Source organism: Peromyscus californicus, unplaced genomic scaffold, assembly GCF_007827085.1.
Source record: "Peromyscus californicus insignis strain IS unplaced genomic scaffold, ASM782708v3 Scaffold_11__1_contigs__length_118956290, whole genome shotgun sequence".
In the NCBI taxonomy this organism is placed as follows: domain Eukaryota; kingdom Metazoa; phylum Chordata; class Mammalia; order Rodentia; family Cricetidae; genus Peromyscus; species Peromyscus californicus.
In genome coordinates, this window is record NW_026294402.1 from 101,693,361 (window position 1) to 101,718,375 (window position 25,015).

General features: G+C 37.9%; 1 protein-coding gene across 14 annotated transcripts in view; it reads right to left on the reverse strand.

Annotated features, from left to right (window-relative positions):
- Dock3 (dedicator of cytokinesis 3) overlaps window positions 1-25,015 on the reverse strand; it is a 377,571-nt gene that overhangs the window by 121,901 nt on the left and 230,655 nt on the right. For all 14 annotated transcript variants that reach the window (XM_052719644.1, XM_052719626.1, XM_052719604.1 and 11 more), the window contains 2 exons: window positions 6,957-7,045; window positions 6,269-6,394 (listed from right to left, as the gene is read on the reverse strand). In XM_052719644.1, coding sequence (XP_052575604.1) covers window positions 6,269-6,394; window positions 6,957-7,045 — 215 coding nt within the window. The remainder of the gene's footprint in view (window positions 1-6,268; window positions 6,395-6,956; window positions 7,046-25,015) is intronic.

Genomic DNA, 25,015 nt, shown 5'->3' on the forward strand with positions numbered 1-25,015 from the left:
GGAACATGACTGACCCAACAGGGACTACATTCTTTAAAGAAAACTGACTTGTATCCTTTACTTTAGAGATATGGCCAAAGCCTCAGTTCCCTCCTTAAAGTCCAAAAGGTCAAGCATGCCTTGGTCAAGGACTCATTTGATAAAGATTGACCATGGAAACACATTTGTAGTCAATTATTCTATCATTGGCCTTGAGGAGAGTTTTTCCCCAAAAGTCATGTTTCTATGTGTTTGCCCTTCTTATGTGCTATGTCCTAACATAACTAAAGAGAGAAATCTTTGCCTTTCTGATTCTGTGGCTCAGAATAATAACTACTTATTTTTGTTTGTTTGTTTTGTTTTCTGAGACAGGGTTTCTCTGTGTAGCAATGGCTGTCCTGGAACTCACTCTGTAGACCAGGTTACCCTCAGACTCATGGATATCCACCTGCCTCTGCTTCCCAAGTGCTGGGATTAAAGGCATGCACCACCACCACCTGGCCATAAAAAAAGTAACTGGAGTAATACATAATGTCTTATTAAAGTCCTTTCCTCTATCTACACTTCAGACTTGTTAAGATATTTTTAAAACATTGCAGTATGTCTCAGATCTTAATGAACACCCAAAGAAATATGTGGTGTTTTAGATTAGGCTAGTAGCTTCTCTTTTAGTTCTTGTCAATTACCCAGGAAGGTGAGACTGATGAAGGATTAATAATGTACATGACACCCCACCCCAGGATTGCAACATTCCATGAAACAAATGGTGATGAGAACAAAGCAGGCAATAAGCAGTCAGGACACACAAAATCAAGAACTTACACCCAACTATCTTCATCTCTGCATCAGAAAGAAAGGGGCGAGAATGGGGGACACAGCACAGAGAAAAACAAGAACAATTAAGACAAACAGGAAAAGATAAAGAAACGTCACTTGTTGGTCAGCGATGAAACATGCACTATTTTTTTTATTAAGGATCAAAGAAAATGACAAGAGTGTATTTACAAGTCCAAAGGCAAAAATCAGAGGCTCCATAAGATGGGTGGCATGTCTGCACAGCTATCTTTTAATGTCAAATCCAGAACAACCCAGGGACAAATACGGTGTAGCTTAGATCTGACTCAGCAGGGACAAACCACCCATACACAAAGCAGAGTATTTTCTAAGTCATGGCTTGCTCGATCTTTCTCTTTTAGTTTGAATTTAAATTTTACTTATTGTGAGTATGTATGCATGTATGATGTGTGTACATGAGTGTGGGTTTATGGGAGGCCTGATGTTATGTGTAGAGGTCAGAGGACAACTTTCAGGACCCAGTTCCATCGTGGGTTCTGGGGATCAAATTCAGACTTGCATAGCAAGTATTTTTACTCACTAAGCCACTTTACCAATCCTAAGATGTGGTTCTTTCATATTTTTTTAAATGTGTGTATGTGTGCGTGTGTGTGTGTGTGTGTGTGTGTGTGTGTGTGTGTGTGTGTGTGTGTGTGTGTGGGTGTGTGTGGGTGGGTGCGCGCGCGCTCGTGTGCACGCGTGCGCTCGTGTGCACATGCACTCATGTACTTGTGTATAAGAAGCCCAGGTGAGAGAGTCAGATCCCCTGAAGCTGGAGTTACAAGTAGTGAGCCATACAATATGAGTGTTGGGAACTGAACCCGGGCTTTCTGCAAGAGCAGTACCTTCTCTTAACCACTGAGCCATCTCTTACCCTAAGACATGGTTCTTAAAGGGGTTCCCAAACTAGCACCATCATCATCACCTGAGAGTTGGTGAGAAAGCCAAATTGTTGGGCCCCAACTCAACAAATCAGAAACTCTTGAAGTGGGCACAATAATTTGTTTTTCTAAGCCTTGCAAGTAATTCTGATTCATATTAACATTAGAGAACCACTGCTTTAGGGGAAGACTTATTCTAGTTAGAACAATATACTAAGTCATAGGTAGACTTCTATATTAAGATAGAAGACCATTTAACTAATTTGAAACTTGTCCCAGATCCACTAGAGACAATAAATACCCTTAGAAATTCAAGATGTTGAAAACAGATTAAAACACTACTTGTCAGAGAACCACAAAAGAACTGTCTGTATTTCCATTAACTCCAGGACACAGGCTTTCCAGGAAAGACAAGAAATAAAATAAGATACAGGTGTTGGCACATCACTGCTGGCTTAAGTATGGTGTCTAGAAACACCAACAGATGTTTTAAGTAGGTTACAATCTATTAGCTGCCAGCATTCTTTGAGGTATTATTGTGGCTAATGCTGACCTGTGAGTCACAGGGAATGATATTAACATCTACTTGTCCCCCTGGAACAGCTGTCCTAATCCAGTCTTTCCTACCCATCATCTTTTAAAAATAGAGGAAAGGACTAAGGGTGTGCTATAGATATAGAGTTATTAGCTTTTGTACTGAATAAAAATAGTCTTGAAGGAGAAAATAGAGAAATATTGTGATTAACCAATGAAAGGTTTTATGTGCTCAGTTTAAAAAATGAAGAGATGGCTTAGTTGGTAAAGCGCCTGTTGCACAAGCATGAGGACCTGAGTTCAGATCCCTAGCACCATGTAAAACCAAGTACAGCAGTGTATGTCTGTAACTCCAGCATTTGGGAGCATGGAGATACAAATTGCCAGCTACTCTAGCCAATTGGTGAGTTCCAGGTTCAATGAAAAGCCTTGTCTCAAAAAAAGAAAGAAAAAAAGATAGTGACAGAAGACACCTTTGGCTTCTACATATACACACATACACAAACACATGAATATAAATACACACACACACACACACACACACACACACACACACACACACACACACACACACATACCACATACTTACACAAGACAAAGAACAACTATGAGCTAGGTGTGGTGGGGCCAACCTGTAATAGCAGCATTTGGGAGGTAGAGGCAAAAGGATCAAGAGTTCAAGGCCAGACTCACTTATACTCACTTATATAAGGAGTTCAAAGCCATCCTATCTCAATCAATCAATCAAGGCTTAAATTCCTGTATGTATCTGTTCTTTTATAACATGGCATTTTCTGTTAGGCATGTCTTTTCATGGGGCTTTAAGGGCAATGGATCTCAGAATTCCTGCAGTATCACTGCTGCCTTTGCTCATTACTAAGGGCCATGAGTAGAGCTAGATGGCTTAATTAGGGACTCAGCTATGGCACACAGGTGGTTGTCTTTTGCTTACAGCATCCACCTGGCAAGTATATAAACTCTCACAGAAAACAATGAAAAGAAGTCAGAAAGACCTTTTTAGAAATGACATGTTAGATACCTGTGCCTAGAGTCTGGCTTAACTCCTCTATGCAGCTCTAGCAACATGTTTTGACAGGGATCTATCTGGGCCAGCCTGACAAAAACAGACCTCTCCATATGAGTATCTGGTAGTTTCTGCCAAATGCTGGATACTTTTAAAATAAGGATCACAGCTTACGAGTAATTCTAATTTTTCATTTACTATAATTTCTCAGACTTTAGTGCGATATGCTCACAGTTACTGACACAGTTTCTTTTCTTGTTCTTGCTCCATGTGTCCATGTGTCAAGAAGATGAAATTGCAGCTTTTTGTAAATTGGCCAGCACTTCGAAGCTAAGGAATCGTTACAACCCAGGTGCAATATTCTCTTAGAAGACCCAGCTTCAGGACGGATGGCTAGGACTTACAAGACTGGTCTCCAAGGCTTTTCTTCCTACGGTCACTGTTCCCAAGACAGACTGACCACAATATAACACACATGCACGCACACACTAAGGGTCACACACACACACACACACACACACACACACACACACACACACGCATACGCACACACGCATACGCACACACCTGTTTTAGCAGAACCTGTAGGTGCAGCACTATCACCCTGTCTAAGGATGGTGAAACCCATTCTGACAATATACTGGAGCACAACATAAGAAGATAATAGTTGTAATTTCAGGGGTGGCCATTTGTATAAAAGGCTCTTTCCTAAGGAGGAGAAAGGATAGAGTAGGGAACAGAAAATGTACAAAATACTGCTTACTTTTGGCTATAACACTCAGCACCGCAAAGGTAGACAACCCAGAAGTAGCACACATATGTTCCGGCCCCGGGTCTCCAGGAAATGCCCAATGTCTTGCCTTGTAGAGAAAATCATCTGACGATGCTTTAGTTTCTCAGGAAACAGAATATTTCCTCAACCTCAGCTTGTCTCACTAATGCCTGACATCACACACTTTCAGTCATTTTTAGTGTGAATGATACAAAGTGAGGGAGAGTACTCGAGCAGGTCTTTTTCCATCGGTAGAAAGTTTTGTTTTTTTTAAATGTATCTTGCTAATATAATTTGTATAATTATATTTTATGTGTGGAGGTCAAAGGAAAGTCAGATGTTATTTCTCAGAAGCTGTTCACCTTGGATCTATTTTGAGACAGGGTTTTTCACTGGCATGGAGCTTTGCTAAGTTTGCTAGGCTGGTTGATCAGCAAGCCTCAGGAATCTGCCTGTCTTTGCCTCCTGGTCGAGTGCTGAGATTATACCATACATCACCATATCCAGCTTTTTAAATGGGTTCTAATGATTGAGTTCAGGTCCTCATGCTTGCAAGGGAAGCACTCTACTGACTGAGCTGTTTCCCAGCCATTATGTACAATTTTGACTGAAGTTTATTTTTTCTAGATTCTATTTAGTTAGTTTTAATTCTATGAGTTATTAAGAAGTTAATGTCCAGATACTCTACAAAAAACTTAAGAAAAAAAGGACTCAAAGAACACATATTATTCCACTACAGTTAGCACCTAGACATCTAATTTTGAAAGGGTCATTAAATCAATTTCAGTTAGCCTCTATTCTCTTTTCAAAGCCACATTGCTGCAAAGCTGAGACTTGTTTGGGCTTTTCTTTCCCTGATTACGGGGTCCAGACAGGGCTGAAGAATTAAATCAGGAAAGTACAGGAGCAACTTTCAATGGAACACTTCACCTGTATGATAGCCAGATGGAGGCCCTTCATAAGCATGAAGTCTCTTAGCACTTAGCAATAAACATGATTGATCTGGTTGGCCTAAATTTGCCATGCAAAGAGCCTCCTGTATTAATGAGTAGGAAATAAAAGCAGTACACAGCAGCTTCCTCTGCACACACAGTGTCCATGGGGAGAGAATGAAGGCAATAGAAAATAAATCTGGGCAAACAGAGTAGCTGGAAGGCAGCTGGAACCTATTGTATGGGCCTTCTTTATGCTCAAGTCACACTCCCCTTTGGGTGTGTTATTGGCAAATGTTTCCAACAAGAGCATTTAGTTAAGAACCAGGAAGAACTAATAGATGATTTATAAAGTAGTCACAATTTAGTCCATCCTGCCTGGCTCTTCTTAACAAAATAAGCTTTGAACAGGGAATTAAAACTCAACTGAGAGGGTAGGGCTACCTCTCATAGAATCTATCCAGACAACCAGGCATCTGCCTGTTCTGAGCTCCCTATCCTTCACATCTTCTTGGTTATCAAACTAGCTGCCATCAATCTCTACCCAGCCCTTTCACTTCTAACAGCTCTTTCATCTCTAAACAGCATATTTGGATCTACTTTTCCAGCTCTACCTCAGTCCAACTAGTAGAAAGCACGAGCCTAGTTATCTGCCTAGTAAACCCATACTGGAGAGGAAATGAATCCGTACTTTCTGCCCTGGATCTCCATCGAGACAACTGCTGAGAAAATGGCCAGGCAGTAATATTTTGAATGCCCAAAGCTATAACGTTTATATGATCTATTTTCTGTTACATTAAAATGTGCCAGTATCTGTCTCTCTGTCTGTCTCTGTTTGTCTGTCTGTTTGTCTCTCTCCTTTCTCCTAATAAAGCTCTAAAAAGGTAAAAAAAAATGTGCCAGTAATTCCTATTAAATGGGAATCTCTGATAGTGTAGATACCTATTTTGATAAACTCTTCCCCTTAAGCAGGAAATTCTCATGAAGAATCCTCAACTAGGGAATGTGAAGGAAGAGAAGGTTACAAAAACGTCTTTATGAAGCAATTTCATGTTGGTTCTCTTATCACCGGAACTCCACAGTGCCCATCTGCTGAACTGCCATGTTGCATTGGGGGACATGATGCAGGGGCTTCTGGTAAAGAACAGATGCTTACAAGAACCCAAAGGGCTACTGCTGAAGACTACAGTCAGCTGCTTGACTCTAATGGCTGTATAGCTCACCTGACTAGCTCACCACCTGCTCAAGCAAGGAGCACTAAACTCCATTCTGCTAATCCATTCCCTCCCCATCCCCAAGCAGTTCTTCTTACCTGGCATGATGACATCAGGAAATCCCAATTTTCTTGTAATTGCTAATCCTCTATTAAATATCATGGGATTTTCTCTCCGGATCTGTTCCATGTCACCACGAAAAAGCTGTAGGGAAATAATAAGACCTACAAAAACAAAACATTTTTTTATTCAGAACCACACATCTACCCTGTGCATAGTAATAGGAAAGACATCAAGTTTGATCTCTTTTCCATTTCTCCTGCCACAGTACTAGGTATAGAACCAGGGCTGCATGTTGGGCAAACGTTTTATCACTAACTTACACCATTGCCCTGATATTTTTTTAGAAAAATAATCATTAGTGTCAGGCTTTCTTCAAGATGCTGACATTCAATAGGAGTAGAAAGAGAACTGATACTAATTGTCTTTTTGTTCAAGAAAACAGACTTCACAATGTAACAAAACTTGAAACATTTTGCTCACTGTACTGGAGTTCAAGTTACTTTGCAAAGTGTATAGATTTCATTATTAAAAAGATCAAAATGTATTTTAGTCAGCAGATACTAAAAAGGTCTTAAATGACTATATAAAGAACTACTACTACTAGGAAAGAAGGAAACAATGTGAACAGGAAATTAAACTTTACACAGCAGTCAATCAACACCAACCACTGAATTAACATATACAAATGCAACACAAAATTTCCTAGCCAAAGAAATACATCACCATGGCTGGCACTGGGGGCAGAGTACTTGGTACTTGACTTTCGGATGATGTTCTCATGAATCTGGGTCCACTCACTCTCATTGTTACATCTGTAACAGAAGGACAGGTTTTATGGCTCACCAGAATTTAAAACATCCAGTCTAGTGGCTCAAAGCGTAGCACTAAGTTTGAAAAGAAAAGGACTTTTCACTCTCCTGCAGAAATGAGTATATGCTTTACAATTAGATAAGGTTCTTTTACTGTTAACTTGGAGAAAGAGTAGATATTAAAATGAACCCTTACATATATGCATATACCAATGTGCATATTAATGTAACACATACATATATAATTTTGAAACTTTAAAATTAATCCTTCCTAGTATGCACATACTTGAACACACACAAACATACACACACATGTCTATAAGTTTTGGGGGGTGCCAAGGATTGAACCCAAGGCCTCATACTAAACTTATTTTCTGTTATTAAGCTACATTACCAGGTATACATATTTTTCGAGTGGGAAAATATCTTCATCTCTGAAGTAGAATTGAGTTCTTTCTTTTCTAGCTACACACACACGGTGGGGGAGATAATTCCTGATAGAGAAAGGTTTCTCTCAACAAATACTACTGTTTAGAAATGGCCATGAAATTAGCTTTTTCTTTACCATATGAATCTTTAATGAGGTATATTTAGCAGCTGAGGTGACAATTTGCATAGATATTCAGTAAATGAACATTTTCAAACCTGACTGATTAACACTTCAGCTTATTTTCTGCCATAAATGGTTTGTCTGTTTAGTGTTACATTGTTTTTTTTTTAATTAATTTATGTTACATCCCCTTCTCTCCCCAGGTCCTCCCCCCATTCCACTCCTCCTCTGTTTCTATTCAGAAAAGGGAAGACACCCATGGATAGCAACAAAACATGGCATACAAGTTGCAGTAAGACTAAGCACCTTCCCTTGTATTAAGACTGGGTGAGGCAACCCAGTATGAGAAGTAGAGTCCCAAAAGCCAGTAAAGGAGTCAGAGACAGGCCCTGTTCCCACTGTTAGGAGTCCCACAAGAAGACCAAGCTACAGAACTGTCACATATATGCAGAGGGCCTAATTCCCACGTAGTCTCTGTGAGCTCCTATGAGGCCAGGTTAGTTGATTCTGTGGGTTTTTTTTTTTTATGGTGTTCTGGACCCCTCTGGCTTCTACAATCCTTCCTCCCCCTCTTCAGCAGGATTCCTCAAGCTTGGCCTAATGTTTGACTGTGAGTCTCTGCATCTGTTTCTACCAGTTGCTGTCAATGTTATATTCTGATGGCACTTTATTATCAGATGGCCTAGATGTCATTGCTTCCTGAAACGTTAAAAAATAGGCTAATAGGTATCCCTTTCCAGTTTATATTTAAGCTGCAAACATGTCCACTTAAGAAAAAAGGGACCAATGATGTTCTAGTGATTAACATGGAGCTTAAGAGCTCACATATGGAGCTAAATAGGTTAGGGGAGCCTCTCCTGAGTGAGTCAAGTCAGCAGCAGCAGGTCCAAGGAATTCAGTAAAATTAACAGAAGAGCAAAACAATGTCATGTTTTACTTTTAATAAATTGAGAATTTAAATAATTTTTAGGTTTTTTGTTTGTTTGTTTGTTTTGTTTTTTTTCGAGACAGGGTTTCTCTGTGGTGTTTTGGTGCCTGTCCTGGATCTTGCTTTGTAGACCAGGCTGGCCTCGAACTCAGAGATTCGCCTGGCTCTGCCTCCCGAGTGCTGGGATTAAAGGCGAGGGCCACCACCGCCCGGCCTAGTTTTTTTTTTTAAAGGTCAGTCCCACTCCCATCCTCTTCCCTGTAAAGAGTTTCCTGGTAGTCATATAATCCTAGCAAGAGTAAAAACATCCAGGCTTCCGTTATTTAGAAAAATGAGATGCTATTGTGCAATCCATCTGCCAGTTCTGAACAATTATCTTCTCTGTTCTGTGTTGCTTTCTCCCACCCCCTCAACATTTCTTATTCTTTTGGAGTAAAAAACTTCAAGAATTTGTTGTCATCCAACTGCCATTATACCAGCCCTAGAGGAAAGTCCTACTAAACTTAGGCAATGAGGACGAGAATATGAAAAGCTTCCGAGAATAGTGGCTGAAGTACTCTGTGGTCTAGGTGATGGAAAGCTTAACAGACATGGCTGGATTCCTGAATGTGTAAGAACTAAACATTCCTTCTTCCAAGGGATTTAAGGATTGAGACAAAAGCAACAATAGAGGAAGAGCATAATTCTGTTACAGTCTGATATTTAGTGACTCTGTAAATGGTTAATTCAAAGAGAACTACTACTAATAAACTCCTCAACCTAATGGACATTCCAATGAAACACAGACATTTGGGTCACCTCCTGAAATTTCCATTTGACACTCTAGATTCCTACCCCAAGCCCTTGTTCAGTCCTACTAAGTGTAGAAAACAGGATCTGTGAACAAAGAAAAATCCACAGGATCTCAGAATCTTTAACTGATCACTCAGAAGTGCCCACTTCCAGAAGAAAACACCAGTGTAAGGGTTATAGAGCAACATTCCATCTAGAAGTACGATGTACCACAAGTTTCTAAATGAAAAGGATTGTTTAGAAGCCACTCACATAAAGGAGGCAAGTAACTAGATTGATTTTGTTAGTGAATCAGTAGCTCTTTGGACTTCTTAGTCAAATCAGTAAGCTTCATGTACTCCCAATTGTTCTGATGAATGGTTAAACAGAGCTCCAGAGCTCTGAGGATAGCTTCCTGCTTACAGAACTCCTTCTAAACAAAGGGGAAGGGAGAATGCTTTAAAACAATGTTTGTGATTTATAACTCAGCTGTCAGTAAAAAGTAAGAGGTGCTGGCAGGAGCATGCGCAGGTCTTCCTGTCTGACTTGCACATTGTCCCATCTTGTTCAAGTAGTCAAGACATTAAAGAAGTGTCCAGCAGTTGAGGACTCAAAAGACTTGTCTTGGTAACATTTTTTTTCTTGACTTCTTTCTAGATTTATGAAATTGCTAGTCACTTTTAGTTGAAATGTGCTATAGTTTTTCATAAATTACATCCTTCTTTCTTTACAAAAAGAAAGCCCTGAAAATGTACCACCCTATCAACCTCACCATCTCTGGATTTCTCTAGCAAAGCATGTATTGATCCCTTGGAAGACTACTGAAGCCAGTGTTTTGTCTATCACAATGACAGTGTATATCATTTTACCCATATGTACCTTCTACCAAACACATACAATTCAGATGCCAAACTCCCTACAATTCCTCTATGCTTATATATAATTTATTGATGACCTTCACTCACATTTAGTCCACTTCCCATTTACAGCACTTTGCAAAAAGAGCTGGGCATCTTAACTACTTCCAGTTTCAAATGTCACCCAGTGTGGCTAACCTCCACTTAGTTGTACTATAAAACTATAGCCCACACTCTGCAGTGTCGTGTCCACAGAGCACAGCTTTTCTCCCTAGCCTGTTTGCACTCACAGCTGCCTTCTTCCTGAGTGGGGTCCACTGGTTTGCTTAGCCAGAATCCTGCAGTGGTCACTATGTCCTATTTTCTATATCAAAATCTGTCACATCTGGACTCTTCTACTTATTGCCTTAGTTTGGTTGTTATACTCTCTCTTCTGGACATTATAAACATTTTCTAACTAGTCTTTAAAACATATTTCCTTTCCAGAATATCCATCTAGTCACTTAGCCACCCTTTTCAAGGTCTTCATAGGATCTACCTATCCCACTCCAACTTCACTGCACACAATGCTAAAGTTTTGACTTTTTAGAAGGTTATTTAAACAATCTGAAGAAGTCTTCCTTCACATCTCCAGGTCTCTCTTTTCCCTTGAAAAAGTCCAGTAGCCTTATATCTTTACCCATTTATACCCCTGCTGTGGGATGTCTTTTTGTACACTGTGAATATGTGTTGCTCTCATTGATTGATAAATAAAGCTGTTTGGCCAATGGCGATGCAGAATAAGATTAGATGGTACTATCAAATTGAAGACAGAGCTGAAGAAGGGCGGAGTCACAGCAGAAGCTGCAAGCAGCCTAAGAAGCAAGATGTGAAAGAACCGGTAAACCAGCCGGGTGGTGGTGGCACATGCCTTAAATCCCAGCACTTGGGAGGGAGAGGCAGGTGAATCTCTGTGAGTTCAAGGCCAGCCTGGTCTATAAAGTGAGTTCCAGGACAGGCTCTAAAGCTACACTGAGAAACCCTGTCTCAAAACAAACAAACAAACAAACAAAAAGAACCAGTAAGCCACAGGCCATGTGGCGATACATAGATTAATAGAACTGGGTTAATTTAAATGTAAGAGCTAGTTAGTAATAAGCTTGAGCCATTGGACAAGCATTTATAATTAATATAAGCCTCTGAGTGATTATTTAAAAGTGGCTGCAGGATGGGGTGGGACAGAGAAAAGCCTCTGGTTATATACTTCTTACCCCTAATATCTGCAAAGCAACTATCGGTTTTAAATAATTTACATTGGCATGGATTCTTGTATATTGATACAAATTTAAGGTTAATTTTGTTATTCTGTATATATGTTTCTACTTCAGTTTAAGATATTTTTGTATATTGATACAAATTTAAGGTTATTTTTGTCATACTGTATATATGTTTCTACTTCTGTTTAATATTTTTGTATATCTATACAAATTTTTTATACTGTATATATGTTTCTAATTTCATTTAAGATTTTTTTGTATATTGTTACAAATTTGAGGTTATTGTCCTTATACTGTACATCTGTTTCTATTTTTGTTTAAGGTGTTACCTATATAGCTTGTTTATTTATGCAATATAAAGTTTTAGTCCTTAAAAGCTATATAGTGGGGCTGGAGAGATGGCTCAGGGGTTAAAAGCACTGACTGCTCTTCCAGAGGACCTAGGTTCAATTCCCAGCACATAGCAGCTCACAACTGTCTGTTACACTAGTTCCAGGAACCCAGCACCTTCACACAAACATACATGCAGGCAAAACACCAATGCACATAAAATATAAATAAATTTTTAAAAAAGCTATATAGGATAATAAAGAAATACAGGTTATTAACCCATATTTATCAAACTTATAGTCATATTAGTTAGGTTTTCTAGGTATGTTTCAAATAGATGGGTAATCTTCAAACACTTCAAAGACCTACAGAATATGGCATTTAAAATGTTTTAATAACTTAAGACTTCTCTTGACATGAGATGTGTCTGTTCCTGGCAGCACTGATATACTTCTAAAGAGGATGATGGGCACTGAAGACACTCCATATGGAGTTTGCTTTCTTTGTGGCACAAACTGGTCTTTAGGGCAAGAAACTGCCCTTGCCTTGACTGCTGATAGTACACTGTCCAAACTGGGCAAACAGGACACAAAGAAAGGCAATTGCTGAACTTGGCTAAGATAGCTAGGACAGTCCTTCATATTTCTTGCTTCTGAAAAAGGTCTGTGAGATATTCTAGGCCTGTAGGTCAAAGATTGATGCCCCAATATTGGAGAGGAACCTTGGGTGACTGTCCAGGCAACCAGCTGTTTCTGTCATTTCTTGGAAGTTGCTTACTTATACTTCCTTCTTACTTGGGTAATATTTTCTTTCTCAGGTTTTTGATGGGGTTGAAGACTAGACAGTTACAATTCTCCCAAATCTTGGCAAAAGACATATTAGGTACAAAAACTTTGGACTCTTCAGGAGAGGACAGCTTTTGAAGTAATCTCTAAATTTGCCAATTACTTATGGACTGGACATTTAGAATGTATTTCTTACTTAATAATTGTTCTTGTTGTATCTAGTTTCATTTTTGTTAAGGTTATTACCTTTCCCTTCTTCTTAACAATACTTGATAATAATTCTTGTTGTATACAGTTTTATTATGTTAGGGTTAGAACCTTTCCTTCTTTTTTTTTAAATTTTTTTATTTTTTTTAATTTGTATTTTTATTTTGCAATACAATTCAGTTCTACATATCAGCCACAGATTCCCTTGTTCTCCCCCCTATGGCCCCCCTCACCTTCCCCCCAGCCTACCCCCCATTCCCACCTCCTCCAGGGCAAATCCTCCCCTGCGGACTGAGATCAATCTTAATTAGACAAAAAGGGGGAAATGTTACAGGAATTCTGTCACTGGACTGCTAGCCAGTTGAAAGGAGTGTTTTGGTCCAAGAGGTGGGGTTTTCATTGGGAACAGACATGACTGAAAGAAAAGGCAGGGCCGAGGAATGCGTGGCCCTTTGGAACGAGGAACAAGTAGCGGCAGTGGCAGAGGCTAGTGACTTGGTTCAGACTTTCCATTTTGTCTTGTAATATTTGTTCACGGATTTTACTGATAACAAACAGTATTCATTTATCTTTTATAATCTGTCTATATAGAGACAGTTATAAATGTCTATATGCAATCATTTGCCTCTGTATTAAGATAGGCGAGTTCATATTGCTGTCTCCAACCTCATTTCCATAACTACATGTTGTAGCCTATACATCTTTTGTTGTTATGATTCTGTTTTTTTTTTTTTTGAGATAGGGTCTCACAATGTAGCCCAGGCTAACATACAGCTCAAGATCTTCTTTCCTTATGCTCTTGAGGGATTACAGGCATGTACTACCACATCAAGATCAATGAGTTTTGAAAAAAAAAGATTTTAAAATAAAAAGGAAGGGAATAAGCACCAAGAATACATGAGAACAGATATAAGGAGTAAGTACTAGGCAGAAGAAAATAAGGCAATGAAAATGAGAGAGCAACAAATTAGGCAGAAAGAACAAAGAACTCAGGAACAGACTAACACACTGTGATTAAGTATCAAAGATATGGGTCTAGAGAAAAGTGAAACAGAAATTACCAGATTTAAAAAAAAAAGTAAAACTCATTTCTACAGTTAGTCACAATGGCTCTCAATGGGGGAGCTAATCTTGCCCTAAGGAACATTTGTAATATTTGGAGACATATTTCATTGCTATGACTTAGGAGCAATGGCTAACTTCATGAGGATGTATTACACAGCAAATGACTGAGGATAAGAATATGAGTGACATTAAGTACAGGCTAAAGATAAAGAGAAGCTACTCAAATCATTTTATTTGGATGGATGTAGCTTCATCAGCATATTTTATCCAATCACTAGCATACTTTGTAGGAAAAATTTAAATTTGAGCATTTATTAATCAAATGGTTCATGATTATAATAAAACATGATTATGTTATAATCAATCAAATTAATATGTAGAGTATAATTAACGATGTCAATAGTTTGTCTTCACTTATAAGATGCATGAAGGATGTCATCATCCGCATAATGCCATGGCACACCATTTTACCCATTACAGGGACAACAAGCACAGACAACTGGGTAGTTCTTAGGCCACTGCATGTTCAGGGATTAAATTAGAGGGATGGAAAACTTTTGTTTTCCACAGGAATTCTCCAAGCATTCAGAAGCACCAGAATAGGTATGCAGGTTCAAAAGAGATCATAACCTTCTTCTCATTCACTACAGCATATTTCATTATTTATTTCTTCCCTACCATATTATTATCCTCTTGATTTCTATGTTTCTGATAAATATTCACTCATATTTCCCTGGTTAGGTAGCACAAAAACCATCATTTAAAATATTTTAGAGGGCTGTTAAGATCTGTAAGTTTGCATTTTAAGAAGAGTGCCTATGAAAGGTCAGTAACTGCCGTGTTAATTTCTAAAATTAATATGGTAGGTATTACCATGCCCATTTTTTTCAGATAAAGAGAAGAAGATAGCACATGTTTGGGCTCTCTTAAAGGCAGACTAGGAAGAGAACAGGGTAGGCTTGTAGAGCTCCACTCTCATAGTAGGCTTCAAACTAAGTTGTCTGCCCAATATCAGTCAGTATTCTTATTTTGTCTGCCTATTTTTAACTGTAACTATTAAATTTTGGTCAAGGCTTTGACTTACTGCTTTTAACACTGACTAAAATTTTATGTATTTATCTCTGGGGTCTATTTAATTTTGTTTATTTAGTTGAAGGTCTTATGTTAGAAAATAGTCAATACCTACATATTTAGGAACACCATCAATACTGATCATTAGTTCATGATGACTTTACCTTTAGTGCAAAAGGAGAAATAAGAGTTTAGAAGGATGAATACAAAACAAACAAAACCATGCATTCCTACAAAAGTCACCTAATCAGATACAAATTGACCAATCTAATTGATTTTAGATAGGTTTTCATGAGACATATCTGTCCTTTATTGTCCAGATGGGAACTGTTTAGACCACGAACACATTTCTATATCTCAACTAAAAATATATGTTTGAAAATCTCATAAGGAAGAAACTGTTTTTGCTGTTATGTCAGAAGCTCCCTTTCTCACATATCAATGCCATGCTTCATGAGACATGTGGTGGTTCCAGTCAGAGAGGCTTCCAAGAAGTGCATGATCAAACCAAACCCTTCCTGTTAAGCTAAAATTGATGAGAAACTATCATTAGCAGAGCATGCCTTTTGTGCTAGGCAAGGAACTAAGAACTTTAGAGGATCACCAAGTGTATGTGAATATTAAGTAGGTTAATAACATGCCAAATATTTACCAGAGTGCCTGAATGTAGAAAACAGCCAAATGTCACCTGTGGTGGTTATTTTATGGGCATATCTTAGAAAATTTACTCATTAGTCAGGTACCATGATCGCCACCTTACAGGGACAGAATTGAGGCTCACAGAGATATATGGTGGGCTCAAAGTCACAGAGCTGTTTCCCAAGTCTGTATCATTGAACTTCTAAATCCAGGCTCCTGCCAATATCACACATGTATACTTGAAATGTGGAACAGGAAAATGTTTTGAAAGAATGGAGCAAGAAGAGTTAGGTTGAAATCTTAGCTCCATTAACTTCTGCTTTATGACTCAGGAAACCAATTAACATCAATTTACTCATCTATAAAAATGGCAATAATAATATGGACTTCCCATGATTACTTTCATCAAGTTACAATATTTTCAAACATCTATCAGAGCTAGGCAAATAGTAGGCAATCAAAACATCAAAGCTAAGCTAAGGAGATAGCTCAGTCAGTGATGCACTGTATGAGGTTCCAAGTTCAATCCCCTGAACCAACATAAAAAGCCAGGTGTGGTGTGAATACTTACACTTGTAATCTTATGCTGGGGAGACAAAGAAAGGGGGTCCACCAGCTAGTCAGCTTAGCCTAAGGGGTCCCACCAACTAGTCAGCTTAGCCTATCAGTGAGCCCCAAGTCTCAGTGAGAAACCCTATTTCAAAAAACAAGGTAAAGGGCTCCTGAGAAATAACATAAAGGTCAAACTCTGGTCTCCACACCCACATGCACCCAAACAAACAAACAAACAATCGAATTCTGAAGCATCTGGATTGTGTTTTCAAATACAGGTCCCATGAGTATGTTTCTCTTTGAAAAAGAGTCTTACTTCCAAAACCATTTATACTAATTATTGTTTTAGGAAATTAAAATTATAAAACCTCAATTCTGTGAGTCTAGGCATCATCTTAAGCAACATGAATATCCTGAACTATGGAGATATACATAATTGTATGAGGCAGGCAAGCATTAGTTCTATTTTAAAAGTCATAAATAAAGGCTCAGAGAACTTAAGTAATTAAGTCAAGATCATAAAGGATAAAACAGTATCGATAATCTGCTCTATGAAATAATACTGGTAATCTATTTTTAAATGAATAGATAGTCTCAGCATTAAAAGCATAAAATAGTTTGTAGAATACCAGTTTGAATCCTTCTTTTGGAAGCACATCTACCACATGAGCAAACTACACATGAACATAATTACTGCAATTCCTATCCTTGAGTTGTACTGTGTCATTAGAGTACAGGGAGATAAACAGAAGCATAATATACAAGGTAGAAATAAATCAGTATAAATCCTTGTACTTCTAGGATAAAAAGGGACATACAAGAACATGGAGAAAGGCTGGGAGTATGAGTACAAAGATTACAGAAGACAACTAGGCTTAGGTCTGGCAGATGTGAGAGGCTTGGTGCATGCATTTATCAGTTTGTGAACTGGAATTAGTACAAAAAGTCTATGCCGGGAAGAAACAGCAACAGGGTGCTTACTGGCCAAGTTCTCATCAAAGACACATCAGAACCATTCAGCAGAAGTACAAATAAAGCATAATTCATAGAGCTGGAACAATTCTGGTTCCATCTATAGAAGTTTACTTTCGAACTGTCAGGCTGGATCAATCAAATAACTGATTCTATAAAACTTTTAGAGAGTATCTGTTCACAGAAGAAACAACAATTTTCATTATGGATCAACATCCAGGCCTGTAAAGATCAAAATAACTCACTGTACCATTTAGAGGAAGCTCCATTTCTCAGTTTTATTTGAAAGTCAAATATATTATAATCATCAAGATAGAAAAGGGTGAGAGAAGTTATTTAAGAGCTGGAAAATAGGGTGAATTGTTACATGAATCCTAAATGGTCTTGTAATAAAAACCCAGAGCCAAATAAATGCTGAAAGATCAGAGAGACAAAGGAACAAACCCACAGCCACCTCTCACCTCGCCAACTCCACAAATCCTCTGACTGAATGCCCTGGAGTCCTCAGTCAAAAAAAACGCTCTCTAGTTCCTGTCTCCTCAGGCCTTTCTCTGCCTAGCCATTTCACTTCCTATCTCAACCTTCTCAGCGCTGGGATTAATGGCGTGTATGCTTACCAAATACTGGAGTTAAAGGTGTGTGCCATCACTGCCTGGCTCTGTTTCTCTCCTAGACTGGATCAATCTCATGTAGCCCAGTGTGGCCTTGAACTCACAGAGATCCAGACAGATCTCTGCCACCACTGCCTGACCTCTATGTTTAATCTAGTGGCTGGCTCTGTCCTCTGATCAGGCAAATTTTATTAGAGTACAACAAAATATCACCACAGTGAATGGCTGTGAAATGCATTTTCTAGATTCATTACATCCACTGCTGTAAGTCACACCTATAGTTATTGAACTGGACCCACACAAGACTAACTCTATCAACAACCAGTCAAATAATGGAGAGGGGCTCAGAGGCCCTACCTTATGGCTCTGAACTATTGGCTATTAATATATTCAGAGATAACCTTTATGCTGAATTTTGTAGCTTTAATTTTGATTTTTGGTGATGTTAGGACTGTGCATATTAAGTAAAACTCTGTTAAACTACATCCCCAGTCTCATCTTCTTTAGTTACTTCCTCATGTTTTAAAATCTACAGTCAATATTCCCTTGTATGGTATTTAGGGGACATTAATTTCTAAATGAGGTCCTTAAGAGTAGCTGACAGAAGATACATGGAAAATTATCTCCCTCCTTATTTTGTTGAGCTGGAAGTTAAACCCAGGCCCTTATGCATGAAAGACAAGCACTCTACCAACTAAGCTACATCCCTAGCCTTGAAATTACCTTTTTATTTATGAAAAATCTAAACTATTTTACATATTACTCAGGGTTTTTTTTTAATAGAAACTCTCAGTTCCGTCTATTCCCTTTCTGTAAAAGAGTTAACAAAGGTCATAGTGTGTCTGATGATGCTACTATTATGTTATTCAATCTTATTCATATTTTCTTAAATATCAGATTCCCTCCATACAGATTAATTTTGGTCTTCATATCTGTTAAGAGGTACAAAATCATCTTTGCACTATTTTAGTAGTCTTTCTCTTTCTATTAAGTTGGCTTTAAGTAAATATTATGTGCATATAGGTCAATACAATAAGATCTTCATTATGTATTCCACTATGTACTGTATGAAATCTAGATTCATTACAATCACTTCTATCAGTAACTTACACCTATAGCTACTGTAGGCATCCCTGTAGAGAAAACAAAGATGAGGTTTTCTGTAACAGTGGAGAAGCAGAGGCAGAGGTGCTACCTAGTACACTGTCTCTGCCTTTTCCTCAGGTAACAAGGTAGAAATGCTAAGGCTGAATTTGATCAGTGTTCCTGTAAGTGAACTACACAGACTATTGGGAAATTCCCCCAGAATGGCATGTGAACTCTGAATTTAAAAGGCAGAAAATAGTTTTATTTCTCAGAGAACAAGCAACCAAGTGGTGGTCCTGTTGGGGATCCTAGAGCTAAAGAGGAGCACTGTCATGTGCTCTTTGTGCCGACCCTGAGAGGCTGTTTCACTTCGCATAGAAACAATGTGTTCTTAGAGGATAACATTGGAAAACATAACCCCTAAAGAGGATGTGTGTCTTTCTGCATCAATCCCTGATATACTAACATCCATTTTGTACATTATGCCTTATATTTTATCATCAGTGTATAGAATTTTTCCACTCTGTTGGTATCTGACTATATACACAGCATATTTTTATTATTACATTTAATGTATTTATTTTATTTTTATGAGTGTTTTGCCTGCATGTACGTGCATGTACCACATGTGTGTAGTACACACAGAAGTCAAAAGAGAGCATTGAATCTCCTGGAACTGGAGTCAGAGATGGTTGTGAGCTACCATGTGAGTGCTGGGAACAGAACCCAGGTGTTCTACAAGAGCACCAAATGTTCTTAACTCCTGAGCCATCTATCTAGCCCTCTATCCTATTTACTTTAAATCTGTATGTTTTATAATAATTTTATTATCTTCCTGAATTTTTATTAACATATAGGATTTGTATTTGACTCTGTAGAGGATTATCTTGTATTTTTTCACCTCATTTACACTTGTTATTACAACTATGGTGATACATTGTGTACCCTAATAAAATTCGTCTGAAAATCAGAGAACAGAACAAGCCACTAGATTAAACATAGATGCCAGGCAGTGGTGGCACACACCTTTAATCCTAGCACTCAGGAGGTAGAGAACCATTTGGATCTCTGTGAGTTCAAAGCCACCCTGAACTACATGAGATTGACTCAGTATAGAAGAGAAACAGAGTCAGGCAGTGGTGGCATACACCTTTAATCCCAGTACTTGGAAATTAATGCATGGCTTTAATCCCTGCACTAGGAAGGAAGGAATATGACTGGGCAGAGAAAGGTATATAAGGCATGAGGATACTAAAGCCTTTCAGCTGAAGCCTTTTCGGCAGAAGCCCTTTTCAGCTGGACCCCTTTCGGCTGAGGACTCTGAGACATTCAGTCAGAGGATTCATGGAGTTGGCAAGGTGAGACATGGCAGTGGCTTGTTCCTTTGTCTCTCTGATCTTTCAGCATTTCAGCATTCACCCCAATATCTGACCTTTTTTTTTAATTAAAAAGACCATTTAGGCAAGAACAACAGATATAGGCTAGATTTCTTCTGTCTTGTTTCACTAAGTAAGAAACAGAATTCAACATCAATAAGAACAAACTGTTGATTATAAAGAATGATACTTTGAAAATAGCATATTTTATAAAGTTTATGATATGGTTATTACCCTTAGCATTTTTGTTATTGCTTTTTAAGAATCATTTTAGGTTAAACAAAATACTATTTTTTAAAAATTAAATTGTTGTGGTAGTTTGAAGGAAAATGGCCCCCAAAAGGAGTGGCATTAATAAAAGGTGTGGCTTTGCTGGAGTAGGTGTGGTCTTGTTGGAGGAAGTGTGTCACTGTAGAGGCAGGCTTTGACCTCTCATATATACTCAAGATACTGCCCAGTATCTCAGTTCACTTCCTACTGCCTTTGTATCAAGATGGAAGTACTCTAGCACCAGTACTACATCTGTCTGCACGCTGCCTTGCTTCCTGCCATGATGACAATGGACTAAACCTCTGAACTGTAAGCAAGCCACTCCAATGAAATGTTTTCCTTTATAAGAGTTGCCCTGGCCATGGTGTCTCTTCACAGCAGTACAAACTCTAACTAAAACATTGTCTTTACATAAAATATGTAAGATACATGAAACATAGAAATTACATCCATTAATGGGGTGCTATGTAATATTTCCATACATGTACACATTGGGCAATGACTAACTAAGGTTAAACATCTACTTACCCAAACCTTACTTTTTGGGGGCAGTGGTGGTACTGGAATCAAACCCAGGGCCTCACACATGCTACCATTGAGCTACATTTTCGGCCACATTCAACGTGTGTGTGTGTGTGTGTGTGTGTGTGTGTGTGTGTGTGTGTGTGTGTATGTATGTGTGTGTATGTGTGTTTGTGTGTATATGAATCTTCATACACATCTATGTAGGTATGTGCACATGTGTGTGGGGAGGCCATAATTCAATCTTTATTATTCTCCGGTGCTATTCATCTTGTTTGTTGTTGTTGGGTCTTGTGCTGGCTTGGAACTTGCCATGTAGGTTAAGCTGATTAGCAGGTGAGCACCAGGGATCTGCCTGTCTCTAACTCTCCAATGCTGAGATTATAATAACATGGCATCAAGTCCAATTTTTTGGTGGGGATACTGACAGTAGAACTTAGATCCTCACACTTGCAAAGAAAGCAGTTTACCAACTGAGCTATCTGACTAATCCTAGCATTTCTTTATAGTGAAAACTCAGAATCCTTTTTTTCAAGTTATTTGAAATGTACATTATTGTCTTACTACTAGACTATGGCACACCAGAACTTCTAGTTCTCATCTAACTGTAATAGTACCTATTAATAAATTAAATTGTCCCCATTCCTTCATCTTCCCAACTCCTCAGCTTCTAGTAACCATCATTCTCACTTCTACAAGATTCATTTGTAAGATTCCATATGTGAGTGATATCATGTTACCATGCATTTCTATGTCTAGCTTATTTTATTTAACATGATGATTTCTAGTTCCCTCATTGTTGTCATAGAGGATAAAAGTAGTCCATTATATATAGGTACAACATTTTTTTCATCCAATCCTTACTGGAAGACAGTTAGAATGTCTCCATTTTTTGTTTACTGTGAATAATGCTGCAATAAACCTAAGAGTTTAGATGTCTCCTGACATAATGATTTCATTTCTTTTAGATACATATCTAATAACTGGACTGCTGGAACAAATGGTAGTTCTGTTTTAATTCTTGGAGGGTAAAAATACTAATTTTATAATCAAAATATGAGCATTATCATTCTCTTGTTCTTTTAAGAAAGGAGGTTAACTTGCTGAGTCACTTAACTATAGCGTATGAAGGAATTCTAGTAGGCCTGAGCATGGCAAACATGGCTCTGGCAGGTCTTGCCCTTCCCCTATTCCTTCTTCTTTGCTTAAAAACAAACAAACAAACAAACAAACAAACAAAAACAAAAACCCATTAGATTGCATTCCTAAAGCTAGTCATCAAGGTCTATTCCCTTATTTGGGCACTTCTACCCACTGAGGCTGACTACCAAGGTCCAACTATCAAAATATTAGAGTCCAGCAATCGAAAGTCCCCTTTGGGATAACCTAATTAACCCTGTCCAATCAAAATCAAACACCTCATCCTGACATGGTGTTTCCATTTTTACCTTTATAAACTGCCATTTACCTAGGAGCCACGTCTGTCTCCTCTCTATCAAGAGACAGTCCTTTGGGGTACCCTTATTCCCTCTCTTTTGTTCCTTTCCCCTTCTCCCTAGTCCTCTGTTTCCTGCCTTTGTCTCCTATTCCTTGCCCTCTGTCCCTCTGGAAAGCACTGTGCTGAGAACTTGGTCTTGGGTTGTCTTGTGCTTATACCAGTCCTTTCAGTGTGATCATATTCTCATGTGTAAGATGCTGAAGCTCATTTAGAGTACAGAGAATTAAATAAATCTATATTGACATTGCTAATAAAAACACATGATATTTTATGTGATCATCTCAGAGTACTTTAGGTATTAGGAATTATGTGGGGTGGGTGTGCACACTCATGCACACACACACACACACACACACACACACACACACACACACACACACGACATAAATGAATTCAAAGGACTCTTTGGAGAAGGGAAAGAGACCCGTGGGAGAGGGAAAGAAAGATAAAGGGGGTATAATGAAGGAACAATATGAAGATGAAAAAATAATATGTATGTATGAGGATGTCATATGAAGTCCATTATTTTGCATGCTAATTAAAAAATTAATAATAGGGGCTTGAGAAATGACTCATCAGTTAAGAGTGGTTGTTGCTTTTCCAGAGGACCAAGTTTGATTCTCAGAATCAAACTGACTCACAATCAACTGGATTCTATGCCCTCTTCTGACCTTCAGAGGCACCAGGCACACATGTGTTACACATATTTACATGAATACAAAATATGTACACAAATAAAATATTTTATAAACATTAATGATTAAAAAAATTGGCTAGGGCCTAAATAGACATATATGAAAAAAAAAACCCACACAAGTGGGAAGATATATGAAAAGTTGCCAAAACCATCATGAAGTATCAGTTTATATAGGCTACAGAGTCTACAATCCAAACATGAGAGATAACATGTGTTGGTGGTGTACAGAAAAGGGGAACCTTCATACATTTTTGGTGGAAATGTCAATTGGTATAGCTGTTACAGAAACCAGTATGGAGGTTCATCAAAAAAACCCTAAAACTGATGCTCTCACATGACTCAGCAATCCCACTTGTGTATGTTAAGTGTCTGTGTGTTAAGTGTTTGTGCATATGTGTGTCTACTTAAAACTCTCACTCATTCTCATCTATTCTCATTCAAAATCCATATCCATTCTCAAATCACTTTAAAAGCAGAAAAGATAGTAACTATATTGTAGATTCACATGCATGGACTTAAAACAACCACTCCCACCACCAATAACAGTTCAATTAACAAATAACTAGCTGTGTTTCAGAATGAATTTCTGGTGACAGAGCATCATTAAGGAATCACAGGATATATAAAAAAGTAGCCCAATGGGAGCAAAAATTATGTTCCTTAAAAAATCTTATCAGTTAATGCAGAAAGTGGCTCTATTGATAACAAAGCCATGATGGCATGGCTAAATATGATGAATTCATGGAATTTTTTTCATAAAATATGAGAATGGAGAATAAGCAATACTCAATTTGACAGAGTATGAGATAATACATAATTTATAATAAATATTTATATAACAATATAAAATATAATCTAAATTACGAATTTAATATATCAATAATATTTATTTTATTAAAGTCCCTTTATAAATGTTTACTTAAACTTTTGTTATTGTGAAATTAGACAGTGGTCATCATGTACTCAAAAATCTTCTTGTATTTGTTCACATACATTACTTATGGATACTCATCCCTTCCAAACGTTGGCTTTAGCCTGGTACTCCTCTTCTTTAGTTTCCTAAAGCCTGACAACATGCTTGGTCCTGCTGTGACCCTTTGTTCCTCTAGGCAATGAGACATACTATATTTGTAGTATAAGGAAATGCATATGATGGTTATTTATTTATAGTTTTAAGACATTTGATTTAGCAAACAACCTAGTTTTCATGTCTGTTTCGTTACCATTTTCTTAAAAGGATGTGGTCTCTTGCCACACACACATATGGTATTTAAAAATACTATGATGTACAGTAGTGGCCTTGGCAGAGACAGGCAGAAGTTTGAAGCTTCTCTAGTAAAAGTTGACTCTGAATAATAAAAAAAAATGAGAAAGTCATCAACTAAAGAGGTAATTTTTGTCAATTAAGTCTGTAGAACAGGTTTTCATACTTAGAAAATTTTATCCTAGCAAAGGCTAAAGCACTATTAATAGAGATTAGTAAAGCCTTTAGGTTTACAATTTAATTGAACCAACAAACACATTACCTGAAAGGTACTAAAAATATGGCTTCTGACAGCTAGGTTCAATGAGATGATATGGATTTAAGTTATTAATCCAGGAAGGATTCCAAACTGCATGAAAAATCAACTTCACAAACCTACATTTGGGAATCTGTTTGAAAGTCTTACTAACCTCTTCAAGTGGAAAAGTCATCCTACATTTAAACTTTGTTACTCCTTCAAAATGAAAAACAACTATTCCTTTCTATAAACACAAACTTTCTCTGGACTGTTAGAACAGACACAGCCTGTAGGACAGAGCTAAAAAAATACTATGCATGAATCCCACTTCTTGTAAAGTGGCACATTGGTACTAAAAGCAGTCGTTTAGGGGCAATTAGGCAAATAAGCCTAACAAGATTTCAGAAGCGAAGTAGTGCAAGAAGTTC